General features: G+C 43.3%; 2 protein-coding genes across 3 annotated transcripts in view; one reads left to right on the forward strand and one right to left on the reverse strand.

Annotated features, from left to right (window-relative positions):
- LOC139278745 (Y+L amino acid transporter 2-like) overlaps window positions 1-2196 on the forward strand; it is a 121979-nt gene extending 119783 nt beyond the window's left edge. Inside the window, exon 11 of the mRNA XM_070897838.1 lies at window positions 667-2196. Within this exon, the coding sequence (XP_070753939.1) occupies window positions 667-737 (71 nt within the window). The 3' untranslated portion in view covers window positions 738-2196. The remainder of the gene's footprint in view (window positions 1-666) is intronic.
- Window positions 1640-19054, reverse strand: slc7a6os (solute carrier family 7 member 6 opposite strand). 2 transcript variants are annotated; one of them, XM_070897837.1, is made up of 6 exons: window positions 18803-19054; window positions 17402-17683; window positions 15328-15459; window positions 13537-13755; window positions 12820-12949; window positions 1640-2553 (listed from the first exon to the last, which is right to left on the reverse strand). In XM_070897837.1, exons 1-6 carry the CDS (start codon window positions 18956-18958, stop codon window positions 2528-2530), a joined length of 945 nt encoding a protein of 314 aa, XP_070753938.1. In that variant the 5' UTR covers window positions 18959-19054; the 3' UTR covers window positions 1640-2527. The 2 variants fall into 2 exon arrangements, with proteins under 2 accessions (XP_070753938.1, XP_070753937.1); XM_070897836.1 differs by lacking the exon at window positions 1640-2553 and adding an exon at window positions 11102-12002.
- Between the last annotated feature and the right edge of the window lie 281 nt (window positions 19055-19335).

Genomic DNA, 19335 nt, shown 5'->3' on the forward strand with positions numbered 1-19335 from the left:
AGTTGACACAGCTGAAATATAATAATATGGAATTGAGGCTATAACTACTGCCACTCAATCATGCTTTTTGTTTCCTTTTTTTCCCATTCATTTTCTCGAACCCCTCTCTTTTAAGGTTATTTACCATTTACTTCAATCGAATTTTACAGCATAATCCACCCGCTCTGGCATCTTGAGCAGCTTTTTGTCACCCATGAGCATTGAATGTCAGTTGCAAGGAGCATCACATTCGCATCTAATCCTGTTCTTTGCCTCACATAAAATTAAAATAACTTACAATTATATAGAAAAATGTCCAAAAGGTGCTTCACAGAAGAATATTAAACAAAATGGACACTGAGCCAAAAGGGAGAAATATTAGGAGGTATGACCAAAAACTTGCTCAAAGAGTAAATGGAGAGGTTTAAGAAGTAAATTCCAGTAAATGGGGCCTTGTTGGCTGATGGTATGGCCACCAATGGTGGAGGCAGCTGGAGAAGCCGGAGTCAGAGGAATGGAGTTTTGTGGTGTTGTAAAGCTGGAGGAGATTAGAAATAGGAGGGACGGGAGGTGAGGCTATGGAAGTTATTAAACACAAGGATTGGAATTTTAAATCTGAGCAGATAATTTGGTTCCTTTTCCCGTTTTTGGGTCCTGAATGAGAACTATTTTTCTTTTTCTCCACAGCTTTTATAACTAGAAACATGCAGATGTTATTTTTCTGTGTCCTGGTAGAAAAAGAAAGTGGTGATCAGTAAGCAGAGCTGAATCTTAACGTTCAGAGATGACAAGAAAATCACCAACAGCATCTCTAGAAAACATCTGCAATGTTTGAGGTTGATGATGTCAGACTGACTGAATTGATCAGTATTAAATCTGTGAATTTCTATGCTTCCATGTGTTTTACACTGCAGACTACATGGTGAGTGATTTAATTCTGCTCATCAAGCTAATCTTAATTACTGAATAAGCAGTTCATTTTACTTTAGCAACATTCATTTAATATTTTATAAAAGCAAATGTTAAAGTCCAGGAGGCTTATCTGTTGCCGGGTTCATTAGGGAGAAGACTAGACTATGGGCGAGTGTAAGCCAGATATTTAATGTTCTGGCATTTCTAAGGTAGCAGTAGGTCACCCTATCCCTAACAGGGTACTGAGTTATAAGGAAAAGTTGCAGCCTCCATATGGAGTGTTATTCAATAGTTTTGAGTCCTGTGCACTGAAACTTGGATTGGAGTGCTTTATTGCCCAACTGTTTTTGCTAGGATATTTGTCCTGTCCAACCTTTTCCACGGTCACTAGTGATACAGTACTGTTTCCCAAAGTTGCATTTACCTTATAGCATTGCCACTGTTAGCAGCCTCAACTTCAGCAGCAGCACTGTAAATGAGATAGCACTGCTCCGCAAGAACAGGGGCAAAAGTGCCACAGCGACAAGGTAACCGTTGCTGCCAATAATTTCAGCTGCCATCTTCGTGGCTGCTCTTCCAGTTCAGGGATTTGATTTCCCACTTGCTGGCCCTTTCCTTATGATTGGTGAAAATCTAGCACTTAGAAAATAAAATAAAGCTACAGCTTGAGACTGTTGCTTCTTTGGAATGTGCCCTGCAATGTAAATGGCTGAATTCCACAGAAAAGGAACAAAGCCTATTACGGTACTTCTTCAATAAAGTAGTTCTTTAATATAAGCATGGAATAAAATTGAACTGTAATTTAGTTAGGTGAGATGACAATGCATATAGTACTTTTGCAGAACTTCACATAAACTATTCACCCTGAACCATCTCCATCTCAATTTTCGAAGATGACCTGGTTTCTATCAGCCACAAGCATTTGTATCAAAAAGAATAGGATTGGGACCAGAGAAAAATATTTTGGTACAATTTGACTACTTCATTGAGCATTTTTACTTTGATTGCTGTTTGGGAGTACATTAAAGTCATATTGTACACTATTTCAAATTGTATAACACAAAAGTATGAATTTGACTGTTACTAAATACATAAATCCCTAGATTGAATTTTAGTATAAGACAGAATGTATTCAATTTATTGACTTGAATAATTTTAATTTTAGAGAGAGACATTAGAACTACTGCGTTGCCATTGTGCACCATTTTGTACATGGTGGGGCTATATTTTAGTCCTTTTCAAAACGTTTATTTTTTTTCCCCACAAGGAGACAAAAAGCTGTTAAATAAAAATCAAAATTCTGGACTTACTGCTTTACTTTTCTGCTCAAATCTGAGGTACAGTTTTAGATTTAAATATAGATGTGTTAAAATGTATAATAAAATAAATACCTTTTGAAATCACCTTCATTCTTAAAATCAAAAGCATCCTCCACGCAGGCTACCACCACATTGGATGCAGGAAAAAATCATCAACTATTTTGACATCTCAGATCAGATAAATAATTAATGTGAATTACTTCCCACAGAGTTTATGAACCTGACTCACATATCCAAACAGTTCATTTTGACGTCAACAGCACATCCAGGAATCCCAGAGCAATTTAAAAGTGGCAGAGATCCAGCAGCACAGGTCTTCACCCTCTTTTCCTCTCTTTTATGCCTGCAAATAGAATACACCACAGGAGTACTAGAGAGGAGAATTGGCCCCTATCTTTTCATAGCTAAAGGGTAATCCTCGATACCTTGTGACTGTAACAAGGTTTATCCCTGAAATAACAATGTCCCCAATGAGCCATCATCATCGGCAGTCCCTTGAATCGAGGAAGACTTGATTCCACTCTAAAAGTGAGTTCTTAGGCGACTGAACAATCCAACACAGGAATTACAGTCTCTGTCACAGGTGGGACAGATAGTCGTTGAAAGGAAAGGGTGGGTGGGGAGTCTGGTTTGCCGCACGCTCCTTCCACTGCCTGTGCTTGATTTTTGCATGCTCTCGGCGACGAGACTTGAGGAGCTCAGCGCCCTCCTGGATGCTGTTCCTCCACTTCAGGCGGTCTTTGGCCAGGGACTCCCAGGTGTCGGTGGGGAAGTTGCATTTTATAGCGATCACACATAATAAGATTTAAGATAAAGATTGAGAAGGACACAAGACAAAGACCAAAGTAATAAATTGTAAAAAGAAAAGCTGGTTTTAAGGAAATAATAATGGAACTGGTTAAATTTACTGAAAAAGAAATAAAACAGCAGTGGGAAACATTTAAAATGGTGATTAAGAGCATCCAGGCGAAATATATCCCATGAATATGCAAGAACAAACTAGCCAGTATTGCCATATCATGGATGAATAAATAAGGGTAAAATTGAAACTAAAGAAAAAGGCATCGACAACAAATAAGAGGATGACAAAAGGGAATACGGAAAGCTCAGGAAAGTAAAAAAAACAATTAGGAAGGCAAAGATGAACAACAAAATTAAAATTATCAAGGAATATAGAAAGAAATTCTACAGACACACAAATAACAAAAGAAAAATCAGGATAGGGATACATACGATAAACTCACAGGTAATGTCAGCGAAATGGCAAAAATATTAAAGAATTACTTTTCCTCAATATTACCCAGGGAAACTAATATAGTGGACATGATATTAGAAGAGATCAAAAAGGATATAAAGATATTTACAATAGAAAGGGGGGGGGGGGGGGGGAGATTATTGATAAAATGATCAAACTTAGAGGATAAACCACGGTCCAGATGGATTGCATCCATGCATATTAAAATAAGTTAGGGAAGAGATAGCAGAGGCACTATTACATATAAATAAAAATTCATTAGAAAGGGGAATAGTGCCAGAGTACTGGCAGGCAGCTAATCTCATTCCTATACATAAAAAGGAAGATAGAACAAGCCCAGGGAACTATAGTGACAGCTGTGACTCAGTGACGGCACTCTCGCCTGAGTCAGAAGGTTGTGGGTCCCACTCCAGACACTTGAGCACAAAAAAGAATCTAGGCTGACACTTCAGTAAAGTGCTGATGAAGTGCTGCTCTGTCAGAGGTTCCGTTTTTTGGATGCAACGTTAAATCAAGGCCACCTGCTCTCTCGGGTGGATGTAAAAGACCCCACGGCACTATTTCACTGAAGAGCAGAGAAGTTATTCCCAGTGTCCTGGGCCAAGTTATCCCTCAATCAACATCACAAAAAAAAAACATTATCTGGTCATTGTCACATTGCTGTATGTGAGTTTATGCTGTCGCAAATTAGCCGCCGAATTTTCTACATTACAACAGTGACTATATATATATATTTTTTTTTTAAGTACTTCATTGGCTCTAAAATGTTTTGGGATCTCCTGAGGTTATGAAAGGTGCTATATAAATGCAAGTCTTTATTTTCTTTGTTCCTATAGACCAATTAGTTTAATGTCGCTGGAAGGAAAGATAATAAGAACATAAGAAATAGGAACAGAAGTAGGCCATATGGCCCCTCGAGCCTGCTCCGCCATTCAATAAGATCATGGCTGATCTGATCATGGACTCAACTCCACTTCCCTGCCTGCTCCCCATAACCCTTTATTCCCTTATCGTTTAAAAAACTGTCTATTTATGTCTTAAATTTATTCAATTTCCCAGCTTCCACAGCTCTCTGAGGCAGCGAATTCCAAAGATTTACAACCTGAGAAGAAATTTCTCCTCATCTCAGATTTAAATGGGCGTCCTCTTATTCTAAGATCATGCCCTCTAGTTCTCGTCTCCCCCATCTCTGAATCCGCCTTGTCAAGCCCCTTCATAATCTTATACGTTTCGATAAGATCACCTCTCATTCTTCTGAATTCTCATGAGTAGAGGCTCAACCTACTCAACCTTTCCTCATAAGTCAACCCCCTCATCTCCGGAATCAACCTAGTGAACCTTCTCTGAACTGCCTCCAAAGCAAGTATATCCTTTCGTAAATATGGAAACCAAAACTGCACGCAGTATTCCAGGTGTGGCCTCACCAATACCCTGTATAGCTGTAGCAAGACGTCCCTGCTTTTATACTCCATCCCCTTTGCATAAAGGCCAAGATTCCATTGGCCCTCCTGATCACTTGCTGTACCTGCATTCTATCCTTTTGTGTTTCATGCACAAGTACCCCCAGGTCCTGCTGTACTGCAGCAATTTACAATCTTTCTCCATTTAAATAATAACTTGCTCTTTGATTTTTTTCTGCCAAAGTGCATGATCTCACACTTTCCAACATTATACTCCATCTGCCAATTTTTTGCCCTGTCTATGTCCTTTTGCAGATTTTCTGTGTCCTCCTCACACATTGCTTTTCCTCCCATCTTTGTATCGTCAGCAAACTTGGCTACGTTAAACTCAGTCCCTCGTTCCAAGTCGTTAATATAGATTGTAAATAGTTCGGGTCCCAGCACTGATCTCTGCGGCACCCCACTAGTTACTGGTTGCCAACCAGAGAATAAACCATTTATTCCGACTCTCTGTTTTCTGTTAGCTAGCCAATCCTCCAGCCATGCTATATATTACTCCCAACCCCATGAACTTTTATCTTGTGCAGTAACCTTTTATGTGGCACCTTGTCAAATGCCTTCTGGAAGTCCAAATACACCACATCCACTGGTTCCCCTTTATCCATCCTGTTCGTTACATTCTCAAAGAATTCCAGCAAATTTGTCAAACATGACTTCCCCTTCATAAATCCATGCTGACTCTGCCTGACCGAATTTTGCTTTTCCAAATGTCCTGCTACTGCTTCTTTAATAATGGACTCCAACATTTTCCCAACCACAGATGTTAGGCTAACTGGTCTATAGTTTTCTGCTTTTTGTCTGCCTTCTTTTTTTTTTAAATAGGAGCGTTACATTTGCAGTTTTCCAATCTGCTGGAACCGCCCCAGAATCCAGGGAATTTAGGTAAATTACAACCAGTGCATTCACAATCCCTGCCGCTACTTCTCTTAAGACCCTAGAATGCAAGCCATCAGGTCCAGGGGATTTATCTGCCTTTAGTCCCGTTATCTTACTGAGTACTACCTCCTTAGTGATTGTGATTGTGTAAAATCCCTCTCCCCCTATAGCCCCTTGACTATCCACTGTTGGAATATTGTTAGTGTCCTTTACTGTAAAGACTGATATAAAATATTTGTTCAGAGTTTCTGCCATCTCCATGTTTCCCATTACTAATTCCCCAGTCTCGTCCTCTAAGGGACCAACATCTACACTAGCCATTCTTTTCCTTTTTATATACATATAGAAACTCTTGCTATCTGTTTTCATATTTTGTGCTAGTTTACTTTCATAGTCTATCTTCCCTTTTTTAATCATTTTTTTAAGTCATTCTTTGCTGGCTTTTAAAAGCTTCCCAGTCTTCGGTCCTCCCTCTAGTTTTGGCCACTTTGTATGCCCTTGTTTTTAAATTGGATACCATCCTTTAATTAGCCACGGATGGCTATCTTTTCTCTTACACCCTTTCCTCCTCACTAGAATATATTTTTCTTGTTGTGAAGTATCTCCTTAAATGTACACCACTGTTCATCAACCGTCCTACATTTTAATCTATTTTCCCAGTCCACTTTACCCAACTCTGCGCTCATACCTTCATAGTTCCCTTTATTTAAGCTTAGTACGCTGGTTAGAGATCCAACTTGTTCAGCCTCCATCTGAATTTGAAATTCAATCATACTATGATCACTCATTCCAAGGGGATCCTTTACTAGGAGATTGTTTATTAATTCGGTCTCATTATACAGGACCAGATCTAAGATAGCCTGCCTCCTTGTTGGTTCCGTTACATACTGCTCAAGGAATCCGTCCCTTATGCACTCTATGAACTCCTCCTCAAGGCTACCCTGACCAATTTGATTTGTCCAATCAATATAGAGGTTAAAATCACCCATGATTATTGCTGTTCCCTTTTTACAAGCCCCCACTATTTCCTGGTTTATGTTCCGACCAACAGAGTTGCTACTGTTAGGGGGTCTATAGACTGCGCCCACCAGTGACTTTTTCCCCTTATTGTTCCTTATCTCCACCCAAACTGTTTCAACATCCTTATTATTTGAGCCAATATCGTTTCTTACTATTGCAGTGATTCCATCCTTTATCAATAGAGCTACCCCACCTCCTTTTCCTTTCTGTCTGTCTGTCCTTCCGGATTGTCAAGTACCCCCTGAATTCCCATTCCTGGTCACCACTTCTCTGTAATGGCTATCAGATCATACCCATTTGTCTCAATTTGTGCTGTCAACTCATCTATTTTGTTACAAATGCTACATGCATTTAGACAAAGTGCCTTTAAGTTTGTTTTTTACCCTTTTTTCTTCTCTCCTTCAAACTCATTTTCTTTATTCTTGCTTTCTAATTCCAGCTTTACTCCTCTCCCTACTGAGTCTATTTTCAGGTTCCTATCACCCTGCCAAGCTAATTTAAACCCTCCCCAACAGCACAAGCAAACCCCCCCCGCGAGGATATTGGTCCTGGCTCTGTTGAGGTGCAACCTGTCCGGCTTGTACAGGTCCCAGATCTCCCAAAAGCGGTCCCAATGCCTCAGGAAACTAAATCCCTCCAGCCTGCACCATCTCTCCAGCCACGTATTCATCTGCTCTATCCTCCTATTTCTGTACTCACTAGCTCGTGGCACTGGGAGTAATCCGGAGATTACCACCTTTTGAGGTCCTGCTTTTTAATCTCTTTCCTAGCTCCCTAAACTCTGTCTGCAAGACCTCATCATTCTTCCTACCTATGTCATTGGTACCGATGTGGACCACGACCTCTGGCTGTTCACCCTCTCCACCCAGAATGCCCTGCAGCCGCTCAGTGACATCCTTATGAAATCCTTAATCAAAGATGTAATAGAAAAACAGCTCAAAGCTAAAAATATAACAAATAGTCAGCAATGATTCCAAAAGGGGTCATGCTTGACCAACCTTATTGAATTGTTGACAGATGAGGGTAATGCAGTAGACATAATGAGCCGTAACTTGCGGCCCCTATGGGTGTGAAGCACATGTGCAAAAACCCGAACTTATGATCTGCCAAGAATTTTCTTGACTGATCCAACACACCCCCGGGGTAAAGGGCATCCGGGGGCAGAGAATTGGGCTATTTACTCAACTTCTGCCCAGCAAATGCCCATGAAATTCTTACGCCTGGTAAAGAAGGCGTAAGGCCTGCTTTTATCAGCATAAGAGTTTAAAGAAACATGAAAATACATTTTTATCATTTATACATTAAAAAACTGTACAAATAGGTGATCCTTTAAAACATGTATATTTATTTTTCAAAAAATTACATTTTTGTTTTAAATATTTAATGAAATGGTCTTTTAATTCATTTTAAATATGTTACGGTTTTTTAATTTATTTATTTGATGTGTAGATGTATTTTGGGGTTATCCCATTCATGCTTATGGCGTTTGTGTACATACGGAATCCTCAAAAGCATGAATGGGGATTCCCTTCTTTCATTGGTTGGGCAGAGCCACACGATCCCAGGGGCGCTTGCGAACCGCGTGCATCCCTGAGCTACGTAGGCCTCCACCCGCTGGTACCCAGAGAGGCCCAGGACTGTGAATCTCCACACTTCCCGGACCACCAGGAAGGCGGGCATTTAATTTGAGGATCGGTGGTATTTCCCCACGAGAAGCCTCCAACCACACGTTCAGGGCCAATATATTTGGATTTCCAAAAAGCCTTTGATAAGGTACCGCATAGCAGACTGGAGACTAAGGTCAGACCATGTGGAATCAGAAGGCAAGTAGCAGAATGGCTATCAAGCTGGCTACAAAACAGAAAACAGGGAGTAGGGGTTAAAGGTAGATATTCAGACTGGCAAAAGTTGGGAAGTGGTGTTCCACAAGGATTGGTGCTGTTGTTCACCATGTAGATAAATGATTTGGACTTGGGAATCGGAAGTACAAATTCAAAATTTGCGGATAACACCAAATTGGGGGGGGAGGGGGGGGGGGTGTAGTTAAATCCGAGGAAGACAGTGATAAAATACAGGAAGACATTAATGGGCATGTAATTGGCAAATGAACTTCTAGATAAGTGTGAGGTAATACATTTTGGTAGGAAGAATAAGACCACATATTCCTTGAAAAACAAGTGTCTAAACGGGGTAGAGGAGCACAGGGATCTAGAGGTATAGATACACAGATCACTAAAAGTAGACACACAGGTTAATAAGACCATTAAAAAAAAAGCAAACACAGCACCGAGGTTCACTTTAGAGGGATAGAATTAAAAAGCAGAGAAGTTATGTTAAACTTGTATAGAACCTTGGTTTGACTACTCTGATCAGTTCTGGTCTCCATATTATAAAAAAGGATATAGAGGTTCTGAGAAGATGCAATTAAAAAACAAACTGAATGATACCAGAACTGAGAGCTTATACCCATAAGGAAAGATTGAACAAGCTGGGGCTCTTTCCTCTCGAAAAAAAAGAGATTGAGGGGTAACCTTAGATTATGAAAGGGCTTAATACGATAGGCAGTATTAGGCAGTCCCTTGTATCGAGAATGACCTGCTTCCACACCAAAAAGGGATGAGTTCACAGGTGTTTCAATGAGGGACCTGACATTCTGGGTCCCAAACTACATACTGAAGGGTGGAATATGCCTGTGCGTGGATTCTTTTAACGTGGGGTGGCCATTGCACACCAGCCACCACACGGGCTTGACAGAGCTAGGTCTTGATCCAGTGGCAAGGGTTAACCAAGACAACTGGAGACCAAACTCTGATGCACGGACCTAGTGCACACACATGCTCCTACTGTCCAGTGTGGGCTGGCCCATGCTGCCTCTGGGCCCTCACCTCTCACCACTCCTCTGCCCCGATCAAAAATAGAGCAGTCAGTAACAGGACATCAATTAGTCTCCTCTTGGAGACATCAAATATCAACACTTATTTGAAATATCACCTGCTCCACGTGTGGGAAGGGATTCACTCACTCATCCAGCCAGCTGACACTCCAGCGAGTTCACACTGGGGAGAAACTGTTCACGTGCTCGAGATGTGCGAAGGGATTCACTCTGTCATCCGCCCTGCTGACACACCAGCGAGGTGACTGCAGGGTTTGGATTCTGCTGTTAATGCTGCTGTTATTCACATCCCTACTGAATCGTGTTCATTCTGTTAGTTGGCGTTTGGTTCTGTTGATGTTAATAACTCTTCAACTAGGCTGGATAGACAAAAGATGTTTCCACTTGCGGGCAAGACCAGAACAAGGGGCCTTAATATAAAGAGAGTCACTAACAAATCCACGAGGAAATTCAGGAAAACTTCTTTACCCAAGTGATTAGAATGTAGAACTCACTACCACAGAGAGTGGTTGAGGCGAAAAGCAGATACATTCAAGGGGAAGCTGGAAAAGCACATGAGGAAGAAAATAGGATATGCTGATGGGGGTAGATGAAGAGGGATGGTGGGGGGGGGGGGGGGGGGGAAGGTCATGTGGAGCATAAACAACAGGATGGACTCACAATTTCTGTGCTGTAAGTAATTTGTAGCATTGCAATACTCGCTTAATTCCTGCTGTTTGCAATATCGTTACTGCACACTTATGGTGCATTAATGTGTTATTCTCATGATGGCAGATTCAGTAATAACCAATTCATTCAATGTCAGCAGCAACTGTGAATGTTTTTCAAATTCAAGCAAATTAAGATTTTTAATTGATACGTTGATGACTATTGGTGCCGTTTCCTGCCCTCGCCCCGAACTGGAAAATGTGATCAACTTTGCTTCCAATTTCCACCTTTCCCTCGCCTTCACATGGTCCATCTCCAACTCTTTCCTCGACTTCTGGATCTCTATTTCTGGGGATATGCTATCGACCAATAACCACTATAAGCCCAATGACTCCTACAACTACCCTGCCTACACTTCCTCCCGCCCTGCTTCTTGTAAGGACCCTATTCCATTCTCAGTCTCTGTCCTGATGCCGCCGCCTTTCACACCAGTGCTTCTGATATGTCTTCCTTTTCCCTCAACCGAGGATTCCCCTCCTCTGTGTTTGACATGCCCCTCGACCGTGTCCATCCCATTTCCCGCACTTCTGCTCTCACCCCTTCCCCTCCCTCCCTGAACCACGATAGGGTTGCCCTTGTCCTCACCTTCCACCCCACCAGCCTCCACCCTTCACCATTTCCACTACTTCCAGCATGATGCCACCACCAATCACATCGTCCCCTCCCAGCATTCCGAAGGGACCACTCCCTCCACAACACCCTAATCCACTCCTCAATCACCTTCAGCACCTCCTCCCCATCCCATGCATGTGCAGATGCAACACCTGCCCTTTTACCTCTTCCCTTCCCAGGGCCCCAAACACTCCTTCCAGGTGAAACAGTACTGTATTTACTACAATTTAGTATACTGTATTCGCTGCTCACAATGCGGTCTCCTCTACATTGGGTGACCGCTTTGTGGAACACCTCTTCAGTCCCCAAGCATGACCAGAGCTTCTGGCTGCTTTGCCATTTAATTCTCTGCCCACTTCGGCTCTGACCTCTCTGTCCTCAGCCTCCTACACTGTTCCAATGACGCTCAACATAAGCTCAAGAAACAGCACCTCATCTTTCGATTAGGCACTTTACAGCCTTCTGGACTCAACATCGAGTTCAACAATTTCAGATCATGACTTTTGTCTGTTTTTGCTGGACAGCAACTGTTGCGGGTGATTTACACCTTCTCGCGACCCGACTCATCTTTTGTTTCTTTACTTGTCCCATTACCATCTCCTTTCGCCTTGTACCATCATCCCTTGTGTCATTTAATCTCTCCTGCTTTCCACCTTATCACAGATCTTCTTCGTTCCTTCCCTCCACCCTTTCTCTGTCTCTGTGCTTGCTTAAAACCTGTTACACCTCCAACTTTTTCCACTTCTGATGAAAGGTCATCGACCTGAAACGTTAACTCTGGTTCTCTCACCACAGATGCTGTCTGACCTGCTAAGTATTTTTATTTAAGATTTTTAATCATTTGTACTTAACAAAAAAAACACTTTCACAAATACTTTGCTTTTGATCCAAGGTCAATTGTGCATTGATAGAATAATGCGGAGGTCAGAGATTAAATGCATACTCTTCTTTATCGGATAAATTATGGCCTGGAAAATGAAAATAAACTTGGTTTAGAAAGCAGTCTAGAAATATGTTGGAACACATTTTATCTCAATTTTCTAAAGCATTTCTCAGTCAAATAAAGCTAGTTCCTATTGTGAAGATGCCAAAAATACACAAATCAGTGCAAGAACCAAGTCCAGCTACAGTCTCATTGGAAGCTTGCAAAGCTAGCTTCAAGGCCCCTTCACAGAGGTGGGTAAAGACAAGGAAGAGTTAGCCAGCATTCCTGCTCCAGATCAAAATCCAGTCGCTCCCCTGGAAAATGCGAGTGCGCAGATAGGAAGCGAGGGCGAGATATAATGCCATGGTGAAATTCAGTGCCTAAGCTCACACAAAGAATTAGTATGTGGGCAAGATACCACAGAACTGCCTGCACCCCAAGAACCATATCCCAGCAAGAGTCAGTGCTTTGGTGGGAGGATGAAAACTCCTGGGGGCAGATCTGTTACCGTAATGTTGGCGGAAGCCCCAGTGAAACCCCATAAACGGTTCTTTCTTTCCCTCAATCTTCCACCGAAGTTCCAACAAGAGATCCGAAGGACACCTCTGGAAAATCAGGTGTTGGTTTCTACCTTCTCCATTTCAATTATTAACATTCACAATGGCCAACCAAAAGTCTTACAGTAGGAACAAGATAGTTATGAAAGCATATATACTTGAGACAACAGAGCCATTTTCACTTAGTAATGGATCAGTAATATTTTCAATGAACCGATTGTAGCTTTTCAACATTTTATTATACATTAACATGATTTGTACAAATATAATGTCTCTGTCATAGAAATTAATCATAGTCACCACCTTCCTCCTCACTATTCCAGTAATTTTCATCAAACGCATCCTCATCTGGGTAATCATTCCGCCAATTATTTTCTTCATTCTCATCATCTTCATCCTCATATGTTTCATCTGCAATCATTTCCTCGCCAACCTGTAACACAAGCAGTGTCATACAGTGTACCAACGCTGAGTCTCAACGTAGAGAGCATGCAGAAATCAAGCGCAGGCAGCGGAAAGAGCATGCAGCAAACCAGTCCCACCCACCCACCCCTTCCCTCAACGACTATCTGTCCCACCTGTGACAGAGTCTGTGGCTCTGGTATTGGACTGTTCAGCCACCAAAGAACTCATTTTAGGAGTGGAAGCAAGTCTTCCTCGATTCCGAGGGACTGCCTATGATGATGATGATAATGACCAAGAATATGCCCATCAGTTTGCACAGACATCACTGTCTAGGGCACAAAGTTGCCTGTTAGTCTGCACTCAGTCACTTATAGTTTTCTGGTGACATTCAGTCCAAGGGCCATCGATTGTAATCGGCAACCTGGAATCACCCTGCAAATTGTCTTCAGTTACTTATTTCTAGAATCTGCACTCAAGTGTGACATCTTGCAATCCTGCCTTCTTTTGTAGCAAATAGGCAACACTTGGCTGAATAACAACGTGTTCAATTGTTGCTACATTCACAAACCAGGAAAATAACTCAACATGGGGTAGACTGCGTAACTGCTAACTCACCAGTTCATTCTCCTCATAATATGGTATCACCGAGAGGATGTCCTGGATCCCACCTCCAGTGATGTAGCTGTCAGAATAATATATGTCATAAACGTACTCCTCCATATTCTCCCGGTGCTCTGCCCCTTGACCAGAATCCGAAACTGTAAGCTTCTCCCGGATCATTCTTATAGAGTTGCAGAGAATTACCTCAGGGTCGTCCTGCCCCGGACCAGGATCCTAAAATAGAACAAATCCTACAAGTAAGATAACGGGCTTCCTGATGATTCATTGGGTTAAGAAAATGTGTCACTGATCTCAGCATTTGACCACCACTTGGTCAGGAAGGGGCAAAATTATCCGGGGCTATAGTTCTTACGTGAATGTCAGCTGATGACAGAATCAGAAGCAAAATAATGCGGATGCTGGAAATCTGAAAGAAAAACAGAAAATGCTGGAAACACTCAGCAGGTCTGGCAACACCTGCAGGGAGCGAAACAAACAGAGTTAACGTTTCAGGTCGATGACCCTTCGTCAGAACTTGATGACAGAATCAGGCTCAAATGTGGCGCACCAATGGTCAAATAGCTGGCCCAACTTGCACAAAAATGGCCTCGAGTAAGGTACAGAGCAACCAACAGCCATGGAATAAACTTCAGGAGAAAAGTAGCGCACAATGCAAGTGAGATATTAACCTTATCGAGTTGCATCTGGCATGGACAAGGAATATCAGGGACAGGAAGGCTTTGACTGCCAGAGGGCATGAAGGAGGGAAGGGGATGTGGACAGATACACAAAGCTTGGAGGCATAGGGAAGAACACTGGTCAAAACCATGTCTAGTTCCCCACAATAGAAGACACTGGTAGAGTCAATCTAAGAATACATGCACCATCTAAAACAGCAGTAGCTACAGTCATTATAGTGAATGGGAATTGGGCCGAGATCCCAAACTAACTTCACACCATCCTATCAACAGAAATAAGAATTTAAATATATCTGTCGATGATGATTCCTTTCCTCATGTATCGGTGCCCAATTTTCAGGACATCCTCACAAAGACATGGCCCACATCTTGTGCTTTCTATTGATGCACTCTTCCCCATTTGCCACCCAATTAAACAAGCTTTTTATAGATGGTAGCATCAGTGGGTCAGCTACAGAGGACAGTGAGGGTTCCAACATTATATCAACCAGAATATTGCTTCCAACCTGGCATATGGCTTCTGCTCCTGTGGGGTTGCCATTCCATTTGAATATTCATGATTCACTGCATAGAGCTAAAGGACTGAGTTTCAACCATGCACCATTGGGGACTATTTTCCACTGACTTGTGACATGAAGCAATCTGCCCAGATAGTGGGCAGTGTCTTATCAATAATAAATACCTCAGCCTCACGATACTGAATGAACAAAAAGGCAGCAGTTCATTCCTTCTCTTGGTGATGGGAGTTGGCACTTGAAGTGTGTGAAGCAGGAGGACTGGACACAGACTGAAGCTAAATGGCAAAAGAATCAGAGGGAAGATGAGGAGAATTTTTTTACGCAGTGACTTGTGATCTGGAACGCACTGCTTGAAAGGGTGGTGGAAGCAGATTCATCAGTAACTTTCAAAAGGGAATAGAAGGAAAAAATAGCAAGGTGAAGAAGAGCGACAGAATGGGACTAATTGGACAGCTCTTTCAGAGAGCCGGCACAGGCACGATGGGCTAAGTGCCTTCCTTCTGTGCTGTATGATTCAATTATTCTATGAAAGCAAAACATATCAGATAATTTCACAACTATTCCGAGGTCTCACAAGTGCCTGGCCTTACCTTGCAAACTTTGTGCTTCAAGCTTCCTTCATCCTTTCCAAGTTGCTCATCATGCTGGACAATATCAAACACTTGGATTTCTGCTGCAGACCCAATGCCATCTTCGTTACTTCCAGAACCTGTGTCGCTTTTCTTTAAAACAAGCAGCACCAACACATACTTTTAAAAAAAGTAATGAATTTTCTGTGAAAACAAGCTCGACCTAAGTCAGGAAGAATTTAATACTCCCTTGCTGAGTGCATCTCAGTATTGCTGAGAGACTCAACAACACTCAGTCCTACATTAGTGTCAACTATGGCTCAGTGGGTAGCACTCTCACCTCTGAGTCAGAAGGCGGTGGGGGTTCAAGTCCCACTCCAGGGACGTGAGCACATAAATCTCGGCTGACACTCCAGTGCAGTGTTGAGGGAGTGCTGTACTGTTGGTGGTGCCTTCTTTCAGATAAGACGTTAAACGTCTGCTCTCTCGGGTGGATGTAAAAGATCCCAGGGCACTATTTCGAAGAAGAGCAGGGGAGTTATCCCCGGTGTCTAGGCCAATGTTTATCCTTCAACATAACAAAATCAGATTTTCTGGCCATTAACTCATTGCTGTTTGTGGGAGCTTGCTGAGTAGAAATTGGCTGCTGGGTTTCCCACATTACAACAGTGACTACACTCCAAAAGTACTTCATTGGCTGTAAAGTGCTTTGAGACGTCCAGTAGTCATGAAAGGCACTATATAAATGCAAGTCTTTCTTTCTTTTACATTAGTCAGTCCAGCTATCTGGACATTTTCACCCTCCCCTGCTTCCACAAAGATTCACTCTCCTCTCTTCCTGTGACCCCCTTGAACCTTTGCACAAAATCAATACAAATGAGGCCATTCATCACAAATTAGCTGATCCTTCCAGAATGAAGACCTACAGTCACCCATCACATCATCCAACTGATGAATAATTCTCAGGTTTTCCTCTCTACTACCTTACCCAGAAGACCATACAGGTCACTCTGCATGAAAAACTTCCTAACATCAGTCCTAAATTTCCTTTCACTGATTTAACCTTGTTCTAGTTTCCTGGCATGTCTTAAAAATCCTCTCGATTAATCATCTCTGTGCCATTAACATCTTTTATAAAGTTCCCTCGAAGTGACCTCTTTCCAAAGCCGACGAGCCCAGTTTTTCCCCTCATGACTCAATCCTTTAACACTAAGAAACAGCCTTGTGTCTGTTCCCTAGCTTGGATGTGTCAGACCATCTGCTGTTGCCTTGCTCCAGGAAGTGTTAATTGATGCTATGGTAGATGGAACTTAACCATCAACCTTGGTGCAAGTGAAATCTCCATGCTGATAACAACCCAAATTGAATGCTGTACTGTTACTGTACCACAGTTCTTTTGTCTGTTCAATGAAATCTTGAACCAAAAGAAACAATTTATTTAAAATCTATAGCGCAGTTGAAAATACAATTGTGCCATCAACATTTTCCAATGGCTCATTGGGTGTCTGGCGTGGTTTGGGCCCAGCCTCTGCTGGGTTATTTGATCTCAGCCAAGAGGGGGCAGGAGCATAGCAAATTAGCCTCACTGTTCCTTAGGCTAGGGAGATGGGGGAGTGGGGGGGAAATAATGGCCAGCTTTCTATTCCTGATTTCTATCCAACAACTTTCCTGCTGGAGAGTGTGGATTTTTGGCTTAACTGGGATCCCCAGCTGCCCTCCACAGTCAAAGAGCTTGCCAACACTCACTGTCTACATTTACACATGAGGAACGCCTGCCTGTGGAAGGGACTGAAAGATGGTTGCGACCCGTACAAATGTATTCCAGCATTGCACCGGATCTTTACGAGAGGATGGGCGAAATCAAGGGAAGTGAAGAATGATGAACAGAACTGATCCTAGCCAGCAATGAGATGGGATAAATGTTCTGAAGCTTCTCATAAATCACACTCACAAAATGTCACTTAAGAAGACAATTGCTAGATCACTGGTTAGCAGCAGTTTCCATTTACTACCGTAGTCTTGCATTAACTATCGTTTGCTTCAGACAGGCAGTTTTAAAATACGGCTGTGTCTTTAGTAGAGGCGGTCACTTTACCTTCCAGCTGTCTTGGCCTTGTTCACACTGAGCTCCAGAGGTTTCTATGCCAGACTGTTGAGCGTTCTTCACGTCATCTGATTGAGATCCAGAAACTTCTTCTGTGGAAAGATTTCTTCTGTGGCTAGCGATGACTTTGTACCGACTGTCCTGGCTGGCTGCCTGGCAAGATGCTCGTGCACCGAGCTGGATACGTTGGGCACTGGTCCCAGAGGGTTTAAGGGCCAACAAGGCCTTGCCTTTAGAGATAGCTTCTCTCACATGCTTCTGAACAGGGTCATCCTGCAAAGACAGTGCAATAGTCAATCCCTCTGCTGTTAACTGTAAACAATTTATCAAACTGCTTGTGTATGGATTATTCATACATTTAAAGGGGAACAAAAGGCCACTTCCATCTGATCAAAGAAAACAATAAGCAGAGGAGAATTTTGCTTTCGTGTTAGAACAAAAACACAATTTTTATGCCAGGCCGCTACAGTGATATTACTGATGATAAAATGCTCCTCTATCTCCTGGAAATTTGCATTCCTGGCCATTAATATTGATTCCAGAAGCTAGGCAACCCTAGCGGCAAAGTTACAAGCCAGGTTGTTTTTTTTAAAATGGAGCCACATCAGGACACATAGGATATCGCCCATCAGTGACTCTGGCTTAAAATATCCCTTCAGCCTACTATTTCTTACAAAAAATGGGAAATACTTTAAATAAAATATATTTCCCACAAACTTTCACCTTTCACAAATGCGTATTTCAGCACTTCTAGTCAATGGTTCGTGTCAAGCTCTCACCTGCCTCACTTACTCCTCCTGAAACTGCCCCTTGCCAACAACACAACATGCTTTCTCAGCTTTTCTTCACAGAAAATTACAGAAATAAATGTGCTAAATTCCTTTTATGTTAAGTGAACATGTCCTGAGCAACAATCAACCCGCGTGCCTTGCTGAGTAATGCTGTCAATAGCATGTTTCCATGGAATCAGGCAGCTCCATGGGAAGCGCTTTCACAGTAGTGATATTGCCAGAGCAACCACCGAGGGCACAAAGTTCAAAAGGATGGGTCTCCATCAAATGCAGGAAATCTTTTCATTTTTGAAAAAAAATTATTATTTCAGGAGACGCCTGGTGTCTCTGGCCTGAGGACAGGTGGGCGGAAAAGCTCGGGTCTGGGTCAGTGACCATGGCTCAGTACCCGCCCCCCAGGAGTGTGTAAAGGGAGGGGGAGGCTGCGGCCTGTGGCTCAGGCGGCCCGCTGTAGGCTGCTGGTGTCCGGAACTCCCGCTTCCCCGGCGCCGCACAAGTATTTCTGTAACACTGTTTCTCGCTAATCTATCATTATCTGCGGTTGTCGAACACTCGCTGTGGCCGCACGGAGCCCCGAGACCCCGACCCGGCCTTACCTTACCTGAGCGCCGAAGGTGGCGGTCAATGTGAAGAGGGTCCGATGAACATGTCCCGGGCGCTGCTCCCCGCCCGCCCGCTGCCGTTTACAGGCCAGCAGCAAGGCCTCAACCGGCTCGGCGCCGCGCTTCCGCTTCACCCGCAGCAGGGCGGTCGCCATGGCCGGAGAGGGAGGTGGCGGGCTCGGCTCGGCGCTCACTGCCCGCGCCGCTCAAACACACCCGGCCCGGCACCACTGGATCCAGAGCTTCGCCCCGCCCCCCCCCCCCCCCCCCCCACACACTGATCCAGAGCTTCGCCCCGCCCCCACACACACACACACTGATCCAGAGCTTCGCCCCGCCCCCACTGGATCCAGAGCTTTGCCCCACCCCCCACGCACACTGAATCCAGAGCTTCGCCCCGCCCCCACTGGATCCAGAGCTTCATCCTCGCCCCCTCCCACACACACACACACTGGATCCAGAGCTTCATCCCGCCACATACTGGATCCAGAGCTTCGTCCCCACTGCATCCAGAGCTTTGCCCTGCCCCGCC

Source organism: Pristiophorus japonicus, chromosome 13 (genome assembly GCF_044704955.1).
Source record: "Pristiophorus japonicus isolate sPriJap1 chromosome 13, sPriJap1.hap1, whole genome shotgun sequence".
NCBI classification, from domain to species: domain Eukaryota; kingdom Metazoa; phylum Chordata; class Chondrichthyes; family Pristiophoridae; genus Pristiophorus; species Pristiophorus japonicus.

What these genes read in the sequence shown, in the direction of transcription:
- slc7a6os (XM_070897836.1), bottom strand. Translation starts at nt 18,958, where the DNA reads ATGGCGACCGCCCTGCTGCGGGTGAAGCGGAAGCGCGGCGCCGAGCCG. An exon ending in TGAAGCACAAAGTTTGCAAG is followed by an intron (nt 13,756 to 15,327) that starts GTAAGGCCAGGC and finishes GTTCTATTTTAG; the next exon opens with GATCCTGGTCCGGGGCAGGA. An exon ending in ATTATGAGGAGAATGAACTG is followed by an intron (nt 12,950 to 13,536) that starts GTGAGTTAGCAG and finishes CTTGTGTTACAG; the next exon opens with GTTGGCGAGGAAATGATTGC.